The 17,198-nt window shown below is 34.0% G+C and overlaps 1 protein-coding gene across 4 annotated transcripts in view; it reads right to left on the reverse strand.

The window, feature by feature from the left end:
• ATP11B (ATPase phospholipid transporting 11B (putative)) overlaps nt 1-17,198 on the reverse strand; it is a 121,312-nt gene that overhangs the window by 35,902 nt on the left and 68,212 nt on the right. For all 4 annotated transcript variants that reach the window (XM_059391466.1, XM_059391467.1, XM_059391468.1 and 1 more), the window contains exons 14-21: nt 16,238-16,413; nt 15,739-15,807; nt 14,266-14,339; nt 14,085-14,188; nt 11,505-11,686; nt 9,853-10,056; nt 3,817-3,970; nt 2,273-2,375 (exon numbers count right to left, since the gene is read on the reverse strand). In XM_059391466.1, coding sequence (XP_059247449.1) covers nt 2,273-2,375; nt 3,817-3,970; nt 9,853-10,056; nt 11,505-11,686; nt 14,085-14,188; nt 14,266-14,339; nt 15,739-15,807; nt 16,238-16,413 — 1,066 coding nt within the window. The remainder of the gene's footprint in view (nt 1-2,272; nt 2,376-3,816; nt 3,971-9,852; nt 10,057-11,504; nt 11,687-14,084; nt 14,189-14,265; nt 14,340-15,738; nt 15,808-16,237; nt 16,414-17,198) is intronic.

Consider the following 17,198-nt stretch of genomic DNA (forward strand, 5'->3'; position numbering starts at 1 on the left):
GTGTTATATATATATATATATACACACACACACACACAAATATACAAAATGAGATTTTTTGTGATCTGCTATTGTCATTTAATACATTATGGACGCTGTTTATAACATATGTTTTTGTCAACCTATTCATTTATCTTTCTCAGAAAAAAATTCCTGGATACATAATTGCCAGGCCAATAGGCACACATTGAAAATTCTGTTATACAAAATAATGCAGGGTATACCAATTTACACTCTTGCTAATATTGTATACAAGGATTTGATAATTCTATATCTTTGCCCATTTATAATTTTTTGTAATTTTTGTAATTTTTGCCAACCTCATAGGCAATTTTAACTTGCATTTTTTGTTTAGTGACTGAATACTACTTTTAGGCATTTAGTCCTCATTTTAGATATCTCCTTTTGTGACAACTGATGACTCACATCCTTCTGCATATTTTACCAAAGTGTTTTCCTCATACTCCTTAATTTGTTAAGACCTTACATACCAGAAATATTAAGACTTCGTCATCTGTTTTGCAAATATTCTTCATTAGTTTCATGTTTAAAATCTGCATTTGTGGGTATTTACTTCTGCCACACATACTGATGTCTTCCTTCACAGTGCCTTGCTTTCTTTGATATTTCTACTAAAAAGATCCTCCAATACCTCAAATTATAAGATTACTCATTAAATCTTTTCTTCTATTACTTTTTGTGGTCTTTAAATTTTTTTTTTAAGATTTATTTATTTATTTGAGAGAGTGAGAGAGCACATGAGCAGAGGGACAAAGAGAGAGAAAGAGAATCCCAAGTAGATTCCCTGCTAAACATGAGTGCAGGGCTTGGGGCTCAATCTCACAGAGCCTGAGATCATGATCTGAGATGACACCAAGAGTCAGATGCTCAATTGACTGAGCCACCCAGTTGCCCCTCTTTGAAGTTTTTTAAAAATCCTTAATCCATCTAGAATTTGTTTAGCTATAAGCAATGGAAAAGAATCCAACTTCTTTTTTTTCCTGAATAACCAAACCAGTTATACTAATTTTTTTTATCAAGTAATTTGTTCCCCTACTTATTTGAAACATCTCCCAAGTTATAAAATAAATTTCCAGATATTTGAATCTATTCTGTTCACGGGTCTGTTACCATCTAGACTCAAACTGTTATAAATACTGTAGCTTTTTATGTTTCAATGTATGGTATAGGAAATTATCATCAAATTGTTATGGAGATTTATGGGAAACAATAATACAAGTTAGAAAGAAAATTAAGTTATCATAATGAAGATTTAATTAGCTCAGAGAAAGGAACTGATTTGAGAGTTACACTGGAGATATTAGACCTGAGAACTACTTCACAGAACATTATAGTGGTGATTCCAGAAGAGGCATCAGCTTCTTTTCTAACTAAAACTTTATCTACTTCATTAAAAACCTTCATACTTTTCATCTTTGCTTCTGTATTTGTATAATAAAGTTATTTAGGAATACAGGTCAGAATATGGTTTAAATATGAAATGACTGATAAACATAATAAAGTGTTATTAGTATCCTAAATCCAACAAAAATTTTAGGCAAAAATAGAAAAGAAATTAGAATAAAGGTTATTAGATTAGAAAATTATTTGAAATTTTGTAATCATTTTAGTTTAATTTCTTATTTCTAAAATTGTCATTAGAATGGGTTACAGAATCTTTAGGTTAAAAAATAGAGTAAGTAATAACACTCTAAAACAATAAATTGAAACCACGAGGAGAACTATGTAAATCACAAATTTAGAGCTTAAAAATAATAAAGTGATGTGAGAAAGTACTTCACAAGTACTTCACAAATGAGAAAGTACTTGCAAAATGGCAAGTAAAAATTACTTTATTATGAAGGGGGCTTGGCAAAGATAAAATCCACTAACATGGTATTTATTTCCTTGAAATTTTGTAATTAAAATATCCCTAAGGATGCCTGGGTGGCTCAGGCAGTTAAGTGTCTGCCTTCAGCTCAGGTCATGATCCCAGGGTCTTGGGATCAAGTCCTGTATCGGGCTCCTTGCTCAGAGAGGAGCTGCTTTTCTCTTTGGCTGCTACTCCCCCTGTTTGTGCTCTCATTTTCAATCTGATAAATAAATAATCTTTAAAAAAATCCTAAATATTGGGCTTAATGAGGGGGATACACTGATCTATTACTACATTGCATTCATATATTTGACACTGCACTTCAGTTCACAAAAGGAAAATTCAAAGTCACCAAGTAAGTATACCAACTTTAAAAATTCAAGTAAAAAAATCAATCACCTATGCCGACATGTGCTTCTTGTATCATGCTTACATCATTAGCACCATCACCAACAGCCAATGTTATAGGTTTCTCAGGTGAGATTTTTATCAGTCTTATTACCTGAAAGATATACAACTAATTGGTTATTTATTATAAAATTTCAATTTTCTTATAGTAGATAGTAATTTATCTGAAATGACAGTTATAAGAATAGTTGAATAATGAAAAAAATTAATTTTGTATTAGACAATAATATGCCCTGGGGTTCATCTTCTGAGAATTTAGGAATGTCTTTCAAAAATGTCACAGCAAAAAAGAATATTATCTTTGGATTTTATGATGGGAATCAAGAATCTTAAATACTACTTAATAACTGTGTTAGAAAATAGTTACACATAATTGAACTTAGGCAAAATGTTCTCTTTCTCAGCAAATTATTCTTTTCGTTGGAAGTAGAGGAAAGATAATTACTTTCTCTTGTCATAAAATTTAAGAAATTTTAAAAAGCCACAAAGATTAAATTCAATAAAGTGAAAAGAAAGGTTTCTTTGGAATTCTTGAACATACTTAAAGAACCTAGGCATTAGCTCTATTTGGTCTTCAGTTTTAGTCTCCATAGACCGGGGTATATGATTTATAACAATACAGGCATTTTAAACACTCACTTGAATCATAGCTGAAATGTAAATATTTCTTACATATAGCTTCAAACCACAAGAACTGACTTTTTAACTTAAAGTTTCGTCACTTAATAGCCACTTTTAACAAAGAATTATTATTATTATTATTATTTGAGAATGCAAAAATTAGCAGAGATCCACAGAACCACCTGAAGTGGCAGAAGTCTAACAGGTCCTCACTAGCTAAATAACTGAAGAAACTAAGTTATCATAGTTCAATTTCTGTCTCAGCAAAATCACAAACTGATATTCATCAAAGACTTTGTAGGTCATTACGAATAGTTGAAACTAATAATCACTCTGAAAATTCCAAAGGTCATTAGACCAATGTACTTGGTTAACATTCAAAATGTGAGAGATGACTCACTTAGTAACATACATACACTACATACTACCAAATAGGACTAGATAATGCATTAACTTTAAAGAATAATTTTTCACTTTTTTAAAAAAGTAGGGTCATGTCCAGCATGGAGCTTGACCTAAAGACTCTGAAATCAAGACCTAAGCAGAGATCAAGAGTCAGATGCCCACATGGGGAGGTTAAGGGAGTAGGAGAAGAATAAATGAAACAAGATGGGATTGGGAGGGAAACAAACCATAAGTGACTCTTAATCTCACAAAACAACTGAGGATTTCTGGGGGGAGGGGGGCTGGAAAAGGGGAGTGGGGTTATGGACATTGGGGAGGGTATGTGCTATGGTGAGTGCTGTGAAGTATGTAAGCCTGGCCATTCACAGACCTGTACCCCTGGAGATAAAAATACATTATATGTTTATTTTAAAAAAGTCAGATGCCCAACTGATTGAACCACCCAGGAGCCCCCAAGAATCCTTTTAGATCTAAATATCTTTCTGCAGTGTTTTATAATACAAACATACCTTTGCTTTTTGCAGTGGTGCCATACGACAGCATAATACAGCTGAACAATTTCTGCAAACTTCCATAAATAGTTTTTCATGCTCCCTGAGTGCAAGAGACAGACTGGTCCCATCCACCACCAGCCCGTGCTGAATCACATGATCCTCTTTAATTCTAAGAGAGAATTATATCCTCTGTTAGATACATTGAAGCCGTATTATTTATACTTAAATTTAGTAAACAAAAATTCTTACAAAAAGATGGACCATTTACCCATAGACTTTATGGTTACAAAACTGATATACCAGGGAAGAAACTAAGTTATGAGATTAAGCAGAATTCAAAGCTGAGATTAAGCAGAACTGAGAGTGACTTATATGATGAGTAAAACAGATGATATTCAGTTTTACAATGAACTGATACAGGTACAGTTACTGTATTTTCTAAAATGTGAATTATAACACTCAGAGGTTTTTTCCCCTAATTTTAGTATGAAAAATCATATAAAAATAAAAACATTATTAGTTATACATTTAGAAAATCCTAAGTTTAAAGAATTAAATGCAATTAACTGTGTTCAGGAAAATTTGTAAGCTAAATTCACTATGGGAGCAGGAAGGAATAAAATAATCAAAATTGTCTTTTTTTTTTTTAAGATTTTATTTATTTATTTATTCGACAGAGGGAGAGATCATAAGTAGGCAGAGAGGCAGGCAGAGAGAGAGGAGGAAGCAGGCTCCCCGCTGAGCAGAGAGCCCGATGCAGGGCTCAATCCCAGGACCCTGGGATCATGACCTGAGCCAAAGGCAGAGGCTCTACCCGACTGAGCCACCCAGGCACGCCTCAAAATTGTCTTTTGATATTAACCCCTTCTATGTAACCCCAGATATTCCTATGGTGGAACATGAGTAACACCTCTCTGTGGGCCTATGCTATATGAGTACCACTCAAAGTATGATCTGATTACTGACAGCTGGGTAAACTGTTGCCAGGAAGAGACAAAAAGCTTGCATTAGTATGTGAATCACTATAATACTGGGCAAACTATTTTGTTCAACTGTTTCTCCCTATTCTCTCTTAATAAAACTTTCATGATAAAAGAAGCAGCATCTAGATTTATATTCTGCTGCAAACGTCTTTATGTAGTTGAAGGCCAGCACTCAAAGTAGCATTGTTACATCCATAAAGAAAATACTATAGTTCATCACAGTATAGCAGACTGCCTGAGAAATATCCCTTCATTTTTTTTGAACTTAGTGCCTTTTTAAAATTTTATTTAAATTCAATTAATTAACATGTAATATATTATTGTTTCTGAGGTGGAGGTCAGTGATTCATCAGTCTTACATAATACCCAGTGCTCATTACATCACATGCCCTCCTTAATGTCTATCACCCAGTTACCCTATTCCTCTACCTCCCTCCCCTCTAGCAATCCTCAGTTTGTTTCGAATGCTTAAGAGTCTCTTATGGTTTGTCTCCTGATTTCGTCTTGTTTTACTTTTTCCTCTTTTCCCTATGACCCTCTGTTTTGTTTCTTAAATTCCACATGTGAGATATAATGTCTTTCTCTGATTGATTTATTTCACTTAGCATAATACCCTCTAGTTCTATCCATGTCATTGCAAATGGCAAGATTTTTTTTGATGACTGAGTAGTATTTCACTGTATATACCACATCTTCTTTAACCATTCATCTGTCAATGGATATATCCCTCCATTTTTATTTCATTTTTCCCCGCTTTGTTGAGATACAGTGGACATATAACATCACTTAAGGCATGCCATGTGATGATTTGCTACACATATATATTGCAAAATGATTACCACAATTAGGTTAGTTAACACCTTCATCCCCTCATGTAATTACCATTTTTTGATGTCACAATTAACTTAGGATCTACTCTATTAACAATATGTAATACAGTACTGTTAATTATAGTTATCATGCTCTACATTAGAATTCTAGAAATTATTCACTTTATATATAAGCTAGAAGTTTGTACTATTTGACCATCATCTCTCCATTTCCCCCATACTCTGGCCTCAGAAACCACCATTTTACTCTGTTTCTATGAGTTCAGCTTTTTTATATTCCACATGTATGTATTTGTCTTTCTCGGTCTAACTTACTTCACTTAGCATACTGCCTTCAATGTCCATCCATGTCACACAAAAAATTTCTTTTTATAGCTGAATAATACTCCTGTATTTACTTACACACACACACACACACACACACACACACACACACTTTTCTTTATCCATTCATCCAACAACAGATACTTAGGTTGTTTCCATTCTTGGCTATTGTGAATACTGCTGCAATGAACATGGTGGAAAGTGCAAATATCCCTCTGAGACAGTGACTGCATCTTCCTTGGATATATATCCAGAGGTGGGACTGCTGGATCACACAGTTCTATCTGTAGTGTTTTGAGAAACCCCCATATTGTTTTCCTTAGTGGTCATACCCACTATTTTTTTTTTTTTTAAGATTTTATTTATTTGACAGAGAGAGATCACAAGTAGGCAGAAAGGCAGGCAGAGAGAGAGAGAGGAGGAAACAGGCTTTTGCTGAGCAGAGAGCCCGATGCAGGGCTCGATCCCAAGACCCTGGGATCATGACCTGAGCCAAAGGTAGAGGTCCCAACCCACTGAGCCACCCAGGCTCCCCATACCCACCATTTTTAAATCAAAAGTGAGAACACTATTAAATGAGCAACAAGGTATAAAAACTAAATATATATCAACAGATTTTAGTCTTATAAAAAAATCTTTGTGAGTTAAAATGATGTCTTTCACAGTATGCCTTATCACTATTGTGTTGCACTATAACCAATAAGCATTCAATGATTATATTTTATAATGTGAAATTTTAAAAAATGTATTTTTCTTTTATCAATTGCCCAATATTTGAAAGCAACACCACACTGACTGTTTTTTTCTCCCTATTGGCCAAATTTTACTTAGCAACCTGTACTCCCTCCACTGTGTTCAGTCTAAGCACTGCCTGAGCACGTGTCTCAGAAGAATGGGGTAGCAAGCAGCTAAGAGTGGGAGAGATCTGATCAGTTTTCCTCTGGAAACTTCCCAAGGCACACTAAATTAGGTTTTCTCTGGACAGGTTTTATTTATTTATTTATTATTAAAAGATTTTATTTATTTATTTGACAGACAAAGGTCACAAGCAGGCAGAGGCAGGCCGAGAGAGAGAGAGGAAGGGAAGCAGGCTCCCTGCTGAGCAGAGAGCCGGACACGGGGCTCAATCCCAGGACCCTGAGACCATGACCTGAACCGAAGGCAGAGGCTTAACCCACTGAGCCACCCAAGTGCCCCTCTGGACAGGTTTTATAGGTCACTGTATTATCTCACTATCCAGGAGATATTAAGGAAATATGGCAGAGCATTTCACAATTTTGGCACATAGTAGGCAGCATCTGTTCATCTCTGTGGCTTCACGTCTCAATACTTCCCATACCCTCTTTCCATCTTGTATTCTCTGGCCATACTCAACTACCATCACTTCTCTCTCAGCTCTGGAAATTTGCATATGCTGTCCCTTATGCTTTTTCATGTTACTCTCTGACCAGTTAACATTTCTTTTGGGAGACAGCACAGTCTTGAGTTTTCCCATAGAGCTCTGTTGTCTAGGCTAAGCTTCCCTCTTCTATATATCCAGAGCTTTCTGTTCTTGCCTGTTACAAGCCAGCAGTGATAGGTCTAGAACAGTATATCCACTGCTGTTTCTCCTATACATTGTAAATATTCTGAGAGTAAACAATACTCCTTATATGACTCTGTATTCCAAATTCTAGATAGCAGACCATCAATGAATGTTTGTGAAGAAATGTATATAAACTAAAACTTTCAAAGGTATGGAATTCTTTGTTCTACCCAAGATTCTTATTTTTATTTATTTATTTATTTATTTTTAAGATTTTATTCATTTATTTGACAAAGAGAGATCACAAGTAGGCAGAGAGGCTGGGGGGGGTGGAGAAGCAGGCCCCCTGCTGAGCAGAGACCTCCCCCCCATGTGGGGCTCAATCCCAGGACCCCGGGATCATGAGCTGAGCCAAAGGCAGACACTTTAACCCACTAAGCCACCTAGGTGCCCTTAACCAAGATTTTTAGAAGAGGCATTTCCTGGAAGCCTATAAATCAAAATCCTATTGACTTATCTGGTTATTTTAGGAAACATATTCTACCAAAAAGATGGTATAAACTTCAGATAGCCAGTCTTAAAAAAAGACTGTAGTCTTTACTTTATCATATCGTTCTTGTACAAAAAGGGAAATAAACAATATCCATAATATTAAGAGAGTCAATAGAAGCGTAAATTTAGAAGACTTAAAGAAAACATTCTAAAATACAATAATTATCTTTAGATGTCTGTATTATGTTATGTCCCATCATTTCTTCTTTATCGTCTTCAGTATTTTTTAAATGGACACTTACTACTTTTAAAATCAGGATTAATATTCTGGAAAGCATATATAAAGTAAATGATTCTGAGCAATTAATTTCTATGTTTTAGGGAATTCTTGTTGATATTATGGTATTTAAATGTTTAAGCAGCCACAGTGGTGTTGTCACTACTCCCAAGCTATAGTATAATTACCTAGATCAACCCCCTTTTTGAACTCAAGCAAAGAACCTTCCGAGAGTTGTACTATCTCTTTAAAACATCCTTTAAATAAGTTTTCCTTTGATGAAATTGAGTTTAGTACCACATCAGTGCCTGCATATCAAATGTGAATATAGCTCTGAAAATATACTGATAACTGTGTCTTTTCACATTTGTTTTTCTGTATTAGCATCACAAGATCACAAATGACAGGTACCTGTAGGAGACCTAAGATGCCTACATATGAGCAACCCTGATGCTTACACTGAAGCAATCCTAAATTCACTGTGAAAAATCAGAATGTTAAAGGGAGCACATGAATAAAGTTATCTGTCTACAAAACACAGACTTAGAAAAAAAAATCAACTTAGAGTATAAATACTTGGGTAATTATCACAGAACAATAAAATGCAGATTAATTTCCCAGTATAGTCAAATAAATTAGATTAAATTAGATCAGAATTAGTTTGACAAGTGTTTTCTGAAAAATGAGGTAGAAGTAAATATTTTAATTTTTGGTTTTGTGGGCCAAGAGGCTCAATTGAGGATATAATATAGGTACTTACACTAAAAGAAAGGAAACAGATTTTGACAAAAATTTTTATTGACTAAGTAAAAACTGTAGTAATAGTAATTGAGCACAAGTTTTAAGTAACAGAAATCTACCAATGAGAAGAATGGAAATCTTTGGGGGTGGGAGGATAACATTTTGCTTAATTGGGGTTTAAAGTTTATGCTCCCTACCATCAAAATCAATTGCAAATGTCCACCTTTTAATGATGAACTATAATGAGATTGTACATTTTAACACAAAAGAACTATCTTTAATGAGATTTTATACTTCATCTTTGAATATGTCTCTTCTAACACGTAGTATATTAAAGTGTCACTGATTAATAAATACAATGCCATCTAATTTGATAATAAAATAATCAGTACTTCACTGTGCTTTAAAAGTATATTAAAAGTCCATTTTTCTTTTGTTTGAACATGATTGGTAAATACTGATACTAAAAATACAGTAAAATGTCATAGGGCAATATGGGTGACACTCAAAACATTACTGTTTTATAATGGTGTCACAGTAATCTGTAGCAAATCAAGCACCAGTGAGAAAAGATAAGTGTTTCAGAAGGTCTCTGTCACAACTATCCAACCAGGCTACTGTAGTGCAAAATCCTTTACTGATGATATGTAAATGAATGAATGTGCCTGTGTTTCAACAGAACTTTACTTAGACGTTTAAATATGAATTTCATAAGTTTTCACATCACAAAATATTACTCTTCTTTGGATTCTTTCTCTTCCTTTAGACAACATAAAAATTATTTTAGCTCATGGGCTATAAAAAACAGAAAGGGGCCATCTTTGACCCATGGGCCATAGTTTGCTGACCCCAGAACTCATGAGATAATTACATTCTTACCTTCTGGCAAGCTGCCTCAATTGTTCAGCACATTCGCCATCTGATTTTTGGTTTACAAGTTCAAGGATGTTCATGGTTCTGTGAAAATGTCCACATGATAAACTCACACTAACAGCTGTTTCATGTTTATCACCAGTTAGTACCCATACTTTGATACCAGCCATTCTCAATGCTTCAATAGTTTCTCGAACTCTATCTTGTAGCCTGAAAATAAAAGAAACATTAGCAGTAGAGAATACGTCTTTGACTATTTTAAATATAAATCAGATAGTACATGTAATGTTAATTTTGACTCCCTGACTAATGTTATCATAGAGTGATATAACTGAATTTTTTCCCATTAGGGAAGAAATAGGAATAATCAAATTAGTGATCATCTGGTTAACATAACATCTGCACATTTGTATTTTAAGAATTTATCTTCAAGGGGCGCCTGGGTGGCTCAGTGGTTTGGGCTGCTGCCTTCAGCTCGGGTCATGATCTCAAGGTCCTGGGATCGAGCCCCACATCGGGCTCTCTGCTCCGTGGGAAGCCTGCTTCCCTCTCTCTCTCTCTCTCTCTGCCTGCCTCTCTGCCTACTTGTGATCTCTGTCTGTCAAATAAATAAATAAAATCTTTAAAAAAAAAAAAAGAAAAGAATTTATCTTCAAAGTTGATTTTTATAGAACCACACTAAATATATGGTCTTCATATACTCCTATTTTATTTAGAAAGTCTTAAATTTGAAATTAGAAGATTTTTCTCTTTTTTTCATAAGAAAATTTCTCATGTCAGTAGTTTAAAAACCAAAATATGGATAAAATAAATAAATATGATAATGGAAATTTATCCAAAATATGGATAAATAAAGGATGATGTAATTTCAGGTGAGTCTCAGAAATCTCATTAGGACAACTGATAGGTAAATGAAAACCTTTTTAAAAAAAAAAAAAGAAAAGAAAAGAAAAGGAAACCTATATTTAAAAAAATGCAAACACTCTTAGATACAGATGGTAGGGAACAAAGACTAAAAGGACCTTAAGGAATTCACAAACTAACAGAGGAGAAAGTCTTTAAAGAAATACTTGCACTGCCACAAAAACAATATTGTACTACCTATAAAACATGAATACTTCACAAACAGAATTTTTAATCCTATTAGGGGTAAGGAAAGGACTTAACTGGAGTGGGGGTACTATCTGAGCTATACTTTGTAAAGACATTCACAAACGGATAAAGGAAAAATTATCCAGGCAGAAGGCACAGCCTTGCCAAAGAGAAAAGGCACAAAATAGAATAGTTTTAGCTACAGTTGTTCAGAGAACTATATATGGTTTGGTACTACTGAGCAGAAAGTGGAAGCAGGCAGTGGTGGGAAATGAGGCTGGAGAATTAAGCAGGTGCTTAAAGCCCCTGTATGGCACACTGAGGAGTATTCTAAAAATTGCCTATAAGCAAAACTATACACAGCAGAATTCTCTCATCTATTTAAGATACCTGCTAGAATAAAAATTGTATATACTGACTAGGAAAAATTAAGACTTTAACTATTTTGATTTAAAATACATTATTATAAGATGTTAATAAATGGAATTTATGTCATAAATTAGAAATACTTGGCTAAGAAAATTCTTATGAGAGAAAAGGCAATAGCCTGTTTGTCTGATACCTACCTGTCTTCCACTGCTGTAGCTCCAAGTAGTATCAGGTCTTTCTCTATGAACTGGAAGACATGTGCCAATTTCTCTTCCCGTTGTTGCAAGGCAGTCCTGGCTTCAAACAGACGTCTATCTATTTCTTCATACTCTTTAGATGTCAAATGTTTATAGGCCATACACAGAGTTCTTAGTCCTTTCTAAAACAGAAAAATTAAAGACAAAAATTGAACAAAAATAACTAATGAGAAATCAAGAAGTCACTTAAATAAACTGAGGCTGCCTTACCAAAAATCAGTTACAAATAACTTAAAAAGTACTATCATTTAGTAATAAGAAATAAATGAAGTGTCACAAAGCCCTCATTACCTGAGTTATGGGACATATATTATCATAGCTCTTTTAACTGCTGAGGAGGTCTTTAAAAATTGCTTAAAATAACTGAAGTTTTAAAATTGTAGAATATTAGAGCCTAGAAAGGATCATAAAGATTATCTTACTGTGGTTTTAAAACTGTTTTACCTGGAAAGCCAGAAAGTTCTATAGGGGTAACTTCAGGACTGTCAAGAGGGAGGTAGCCCCAGGTTCTTCTCTCTTGTTCTAACACTTACAAATCCACTTTTATGTACTTTATAAGAATTTTTTTGAAGCAAAGGAGACCATAATTTCCTGAGAGTTCTTGGTATAATGAATTTACAGTTCAATAATGAAGTCTGTGAGGTGGCCCTTATCAAATAAACAATACTTTCTATAGTCACCAAATGATTTTAAACCACATCATTGTATAACTTCACTAGTGAAATGGAATTATACAACACTTAGGAATATATATTTGATTATCTAATTCTCCTGGGCACAAATTTTTCTTACTGTGTTCTATTTAAAGTTTGTATCTATAACTAAAAGCTATACAAATTCCTTCTCTTGCCGTGCATTCTCCTCAGAAAAACCCAAAATAAATATATTTTTTAAAGATTTTATTTATTTGTTTGGCAGAGAGGTAGTGAGAAAGGGCACAAGCAAGGGGAACAGCAGGCAGAGGGAGAGGGAGAAGAGGACTCTGTGCTGAGCAGGGGGCCTGATGCAGGGCTGGATCCCAGGACCCTGGGATCATGACCTGACCTTAAAGTAGATGCTTAGTGCCTGAGCCACCCAGGCGCCCCCCAAAATAAATATTCTAACAACAAAACTTGGAAAGGGTACATTTTAAAATACTACATGACACTATTCAGATTCCTAAATAATTTATGTTCCTTGATTTACAAATGACCCACACCTACAAATAACTGTTTTTCTTAAAGAACAGTTAAGGAACCATTGAGTGTTATTAATATATGAAACTAATTCATTTTACAACAAATATTTACTGAATGCCAACTATGTGCTGGTATTGTTCTGGATTAAAATGAGTGTAAGGGAGAACAATGTCTTTGTCCTCATGGATGTTACAGTGTGACAGACGAACTAGATCAGAAACAATTAGGAAACAAGTAATGGGAGAAAATAAACCATAGGTAAGGTAAGTAAAGGAGGCAGGTGAACAGAGAGGCGTACAGAGCAATCAATTATAGAAATGCAGAAATAAGAGATCATGAGTTCTTAAGACTAAGAACTACCTAAAAATCTTCCTCTTCAAATGAATTGCAGTATGTCCTTTTCATAAAATTCCCCTTCACTCTTCAGGTAAGAGAGAACTAATTCACAAACCATAAAACTGACTCCTTTAAAGCGTACAATTCAGTGGATTTTAGTGTATTCACAGAGTTGTACTATTATTACTATCTAATTCAAGGACATTTTCATCAATTCCAAAAGGAATCCCACATCCATTAGCAGACATTTCCCTTTGACCCCTTCCTCTACCCCTGGCAACCACTAATGTGCTTTTTGTCTCTATAAATTCCATTATTCTGGTTATTTCATATAAATGGAACATGTGACATTTTGTGACTAGCTTCTTTCACTAGGCATAGGAACTTTTCAAGGTTCACCCATGTTTTAGCATATGATTACTTCATTTCTTTTAGTGGCCAAACAACATTCCATTATATAAATATGACAAATTGTTTAATTCTTGCATCAGCTGATAGACATTCAGATGTTTCCACCTTTTGCCCATTCAGGAATAATGCTAAGTTTTTATGTGAACATACATTTTCAGTTCTCTTGGGTATATAACTAGCAGTGAACTCCTGGGTTATATAGTAACTATATTATTCTATGTTCTATGAGGAACTGTTAAACTATATTCTAAGGTGTTTTTACCATTTATAATCCCACCAGCAAAGCATGAAGGTTCCAGTATCTTCACATCTTTGGGATTTCCCTATATTCTTTAAGCAAACTCCTCTTTTTAATATATTAATTTAAATAGTCTTTGCAGCCAAAAAAGCCCTGACTATAACAGGTTCAAAGAGAAGACCTGCATTTTAGCAGGTTAAAAGTTAATTTTTAACCAAAGAATGTAGGAGCCAACACATAATGTAACAGAACTGCAGAATTTCCATACTTTTGATAAATTACTAATGCAAAAATGAAGCCTTAAATCTTACATATGTATATCTTTTAGAGTTTTATATCTTAGAAATTTACACTCACCAAAGCAAATTCATCTACATGAATTCTGGTTTTTTCTACTTCTCCACCTACACATTTAGGAAGAATTGATGATTCGGCTCCTTTAGCAAATAAAAGCTTCTCACCTAAAAAAAAAAAAAAATCAGTTATCAAGCTCTTAATATTAGATAAATATAAATTCATAAAAGTTTAGGTAGGTTACCTGAAGGTGCCTGAACAATTACACTCATTCGCCTACGATCTGAATCAAATTCAAGAATATGAAGCAGTTTGTACCTAAGGAAAAAAATTTTAAAAACCAAAAGTTTACTTTTTTTGAAAGATACTAAGTGAATATTTGAAGAAACTCTATAAAAGATAAGATTTAGAACAAGAAATTAATCTCAACTACAATTTCAAGATGATGGGTTATGAGTCATTAATAACAACACAAGATAGAAATAGAAGGAACTGACATATATTGAGTACTTACCAAAAGCCAAGTACTTTATATACTTTATGTCATTTAATACCCATGAGAACCAAAGAAGGTAGTTCTTATCTCATTTTACAGAAGAGGACCATTCAGTTCAGAAAGATAAGTAATTTTCTAAAGTCAAATAAGCTTGTGAGTGGCACAGCAAAGGACTGGAATCCAGATCTGCCCAGCTTCATGTTTTTCTCACTAAAAAATGTAATTGATTCTCAACCCTCTTTTTTGCCCAAACATACCTGAGAAATACAACACACTCACATTAGTAATGGAGGATCATTATAGCAGTGATTCTGAATCTGACACAGTGGACATATGTACAGGTCGGGGAGCAAATGCCTTTATAAGGAGTAGTAAAGGAATTTGTGTGGATAAGTCAGGTGTGGCTTAAAGTTTTCTGGATGGATTTATATAGTGATACACATATAGAATGATGTGTACATCTCAAAAAAACCTGCACAACAAACCAGAGTGGTATGATGGTTCTTAAGTTGATGAAATGAGCTAGACAGGCTTCTCCATGAAAACAGCCAAAGAACGGGCTCTATTTTAGAATTTTGTCTATTATTTAGAAAATTATTATTATTTCTATTTAGAATTTATTTTCTTTTTTGGAAAAGCAGAGTTTGGAAAGGGACAGCTGGAGGTGAGATATGACTGGAATCGGTAAACCCATGAAAGGTATGAATAGAACAGGAATGGATTAATTTATCAAGCAGTGTAAATATTGGAAACAGGTAGGTGTGCCCTAACATTTGAAAAATAAAATCACAGGCAATATAAACAAGTTTTGTTTTTAATTTAGTGAGAACTCATGAAACTACCCCAGGAGTGCATAAAAATAAACCTATGAGTAAATTCAAGAAACACTAAGCTAAAATACAAATGAAAGATTCAGAGTAGGATACTGTTATTCCTGTGATGAAGTATAACATTGTATTACATCATTTTAGAGCAGGGGTCAGTAGACTTTTTCTGTAAAGATCCAAAGAGTAAATATTTTAGGCTTTGCAGGCCATATATGGTCACTGTTGCATTAAAAAAAAAAAAAAAAAAACAAACCCAACCTTTAAAGTATGTAATGAACTTTTCTGCAGGCTTTAGAAGCCAGCTGTAGGCTTTAAATATGACCTATGGGCCACAGTTTACAGATTCCTGTTTTATATTAATTACATAGAAAACTACAGAATAGAAAAAAATTACCGTTCCAGTTTTCCAAGTGTTCTAACTTCCATAGTTTCTTCAGAATTGCCAATAAATACAATGCCAATTCTAGGGATTAAAAGATGAAGAAATATAAGATTTAAGGATGATATTTCATGTCTCATAATATGTCATTATAACTTAGCATGAATAAAAGTATACAATTAAGATGCATTTTAAAATATTTCTTTGAATATGGCAATGTTTTTAAGAATGTGAAGAATCAGTGTAAGTGCAAAACAATACATACACAAGTATTTCTCACAAATTACATTATTCATATTTCATAAAAAAAAGTACTCAGATTTTTAAAGATCTCTTCAAAATATGATTCAATGCAAGCTTGACAAAATTAATAACACATATTTACAATTTAAAGTATACTTCTACCTTTATGTGTTTATGAATTTTGTTTGACAATTTTAAGTAATTTTCTAGTATTTGCACCTTTTTATTTAAAAGGTGTTTTTCTGAAGATTTGGAAATTAGATCAAACTACCTTGCAGCAGCTTCCACTAGAGCCTTTTCATCTGGTGAAGATGCATAGTATTCCAACTGGGAGGGTGCAAAGTTGGATTGCCAGGGACCATCACCAATGCCATCAGTCTGGACATTGCTAATCTGAACAGTGTGACAGAGACTGACTGCTTTAAAGAAGAGATCATGTTCTTTAATCTGTAGAAGGATAATATTCTCAATAAAAATACCATTCCCAAGTAACATTTAGAAAACTGTAAGCAGAATTGGACAAAAAAGTGTCAATAAATACAGTTAAAAATTTGGTTATCTTAGATCTACAACAGGAGTGCTATAATCCTGAACTGCCCGAATATTAGCTCGTTGAAGAGTAAAATGTCACATTTGCTTATGACCCTTCAACACAAAAATATCTTTTTAGGAAAGAGCCAAATTATAAGTAAAGATGAAAACTCTTTTGTGAAAAAAGTGAGATCACAAAATGTATTAAATACACTTAAGCTCTATTTCTTAGCAAAGTCTTCTTTACTTTAAGGCAGTAAGGGTTCTCCACTTAGTCTCATTTAAATACTCAGAGAATGAAGGCAGGCAACATACTAATTTGCAAGTTAAACTGGATTGTGACTACAAATTCTCAGTGCTGAATCAAAGGATATACATTTCAAATATATATTCCTTGCTCCACTCTTTTTTTTATATAATTTTTATTTTTTATAAACATATATTTTTATCCCCAGGGGTACAGGTCTGTGAATCACCAGGTTTACACACTTCACAGCACTCACCAAAGCACATACCCTCCCCAATGTCCATAATCCCACCCCCTTCTCCCAAACCCCCTCCCCCCAGCAACCCTCAGTTTGTTTTGTGAGATTAAGAGTCACTTATGGTTTGTCTCCCTCCCAATCCCATCTTGTTTCATTTATTCTTCTCCTACCCACTTAAGCCCCCATGTTGCATCACCACTTCCTCATATCAGGGAG

Source organism: Mustela nigripes, chromosome 2 (genome assembly GCF_022355385.1).
Source record: "Mustela nigripes isolate SB6536 chromosome 2, MUSNIG.SB6536, whole genome shotgun sequence".
Taxonomy (NCBI): Eukaryota; Metazoa; Chordata; class Mammalia; order Carnivora; family Mustelidae; genus Mustela; species Mustela nigripes.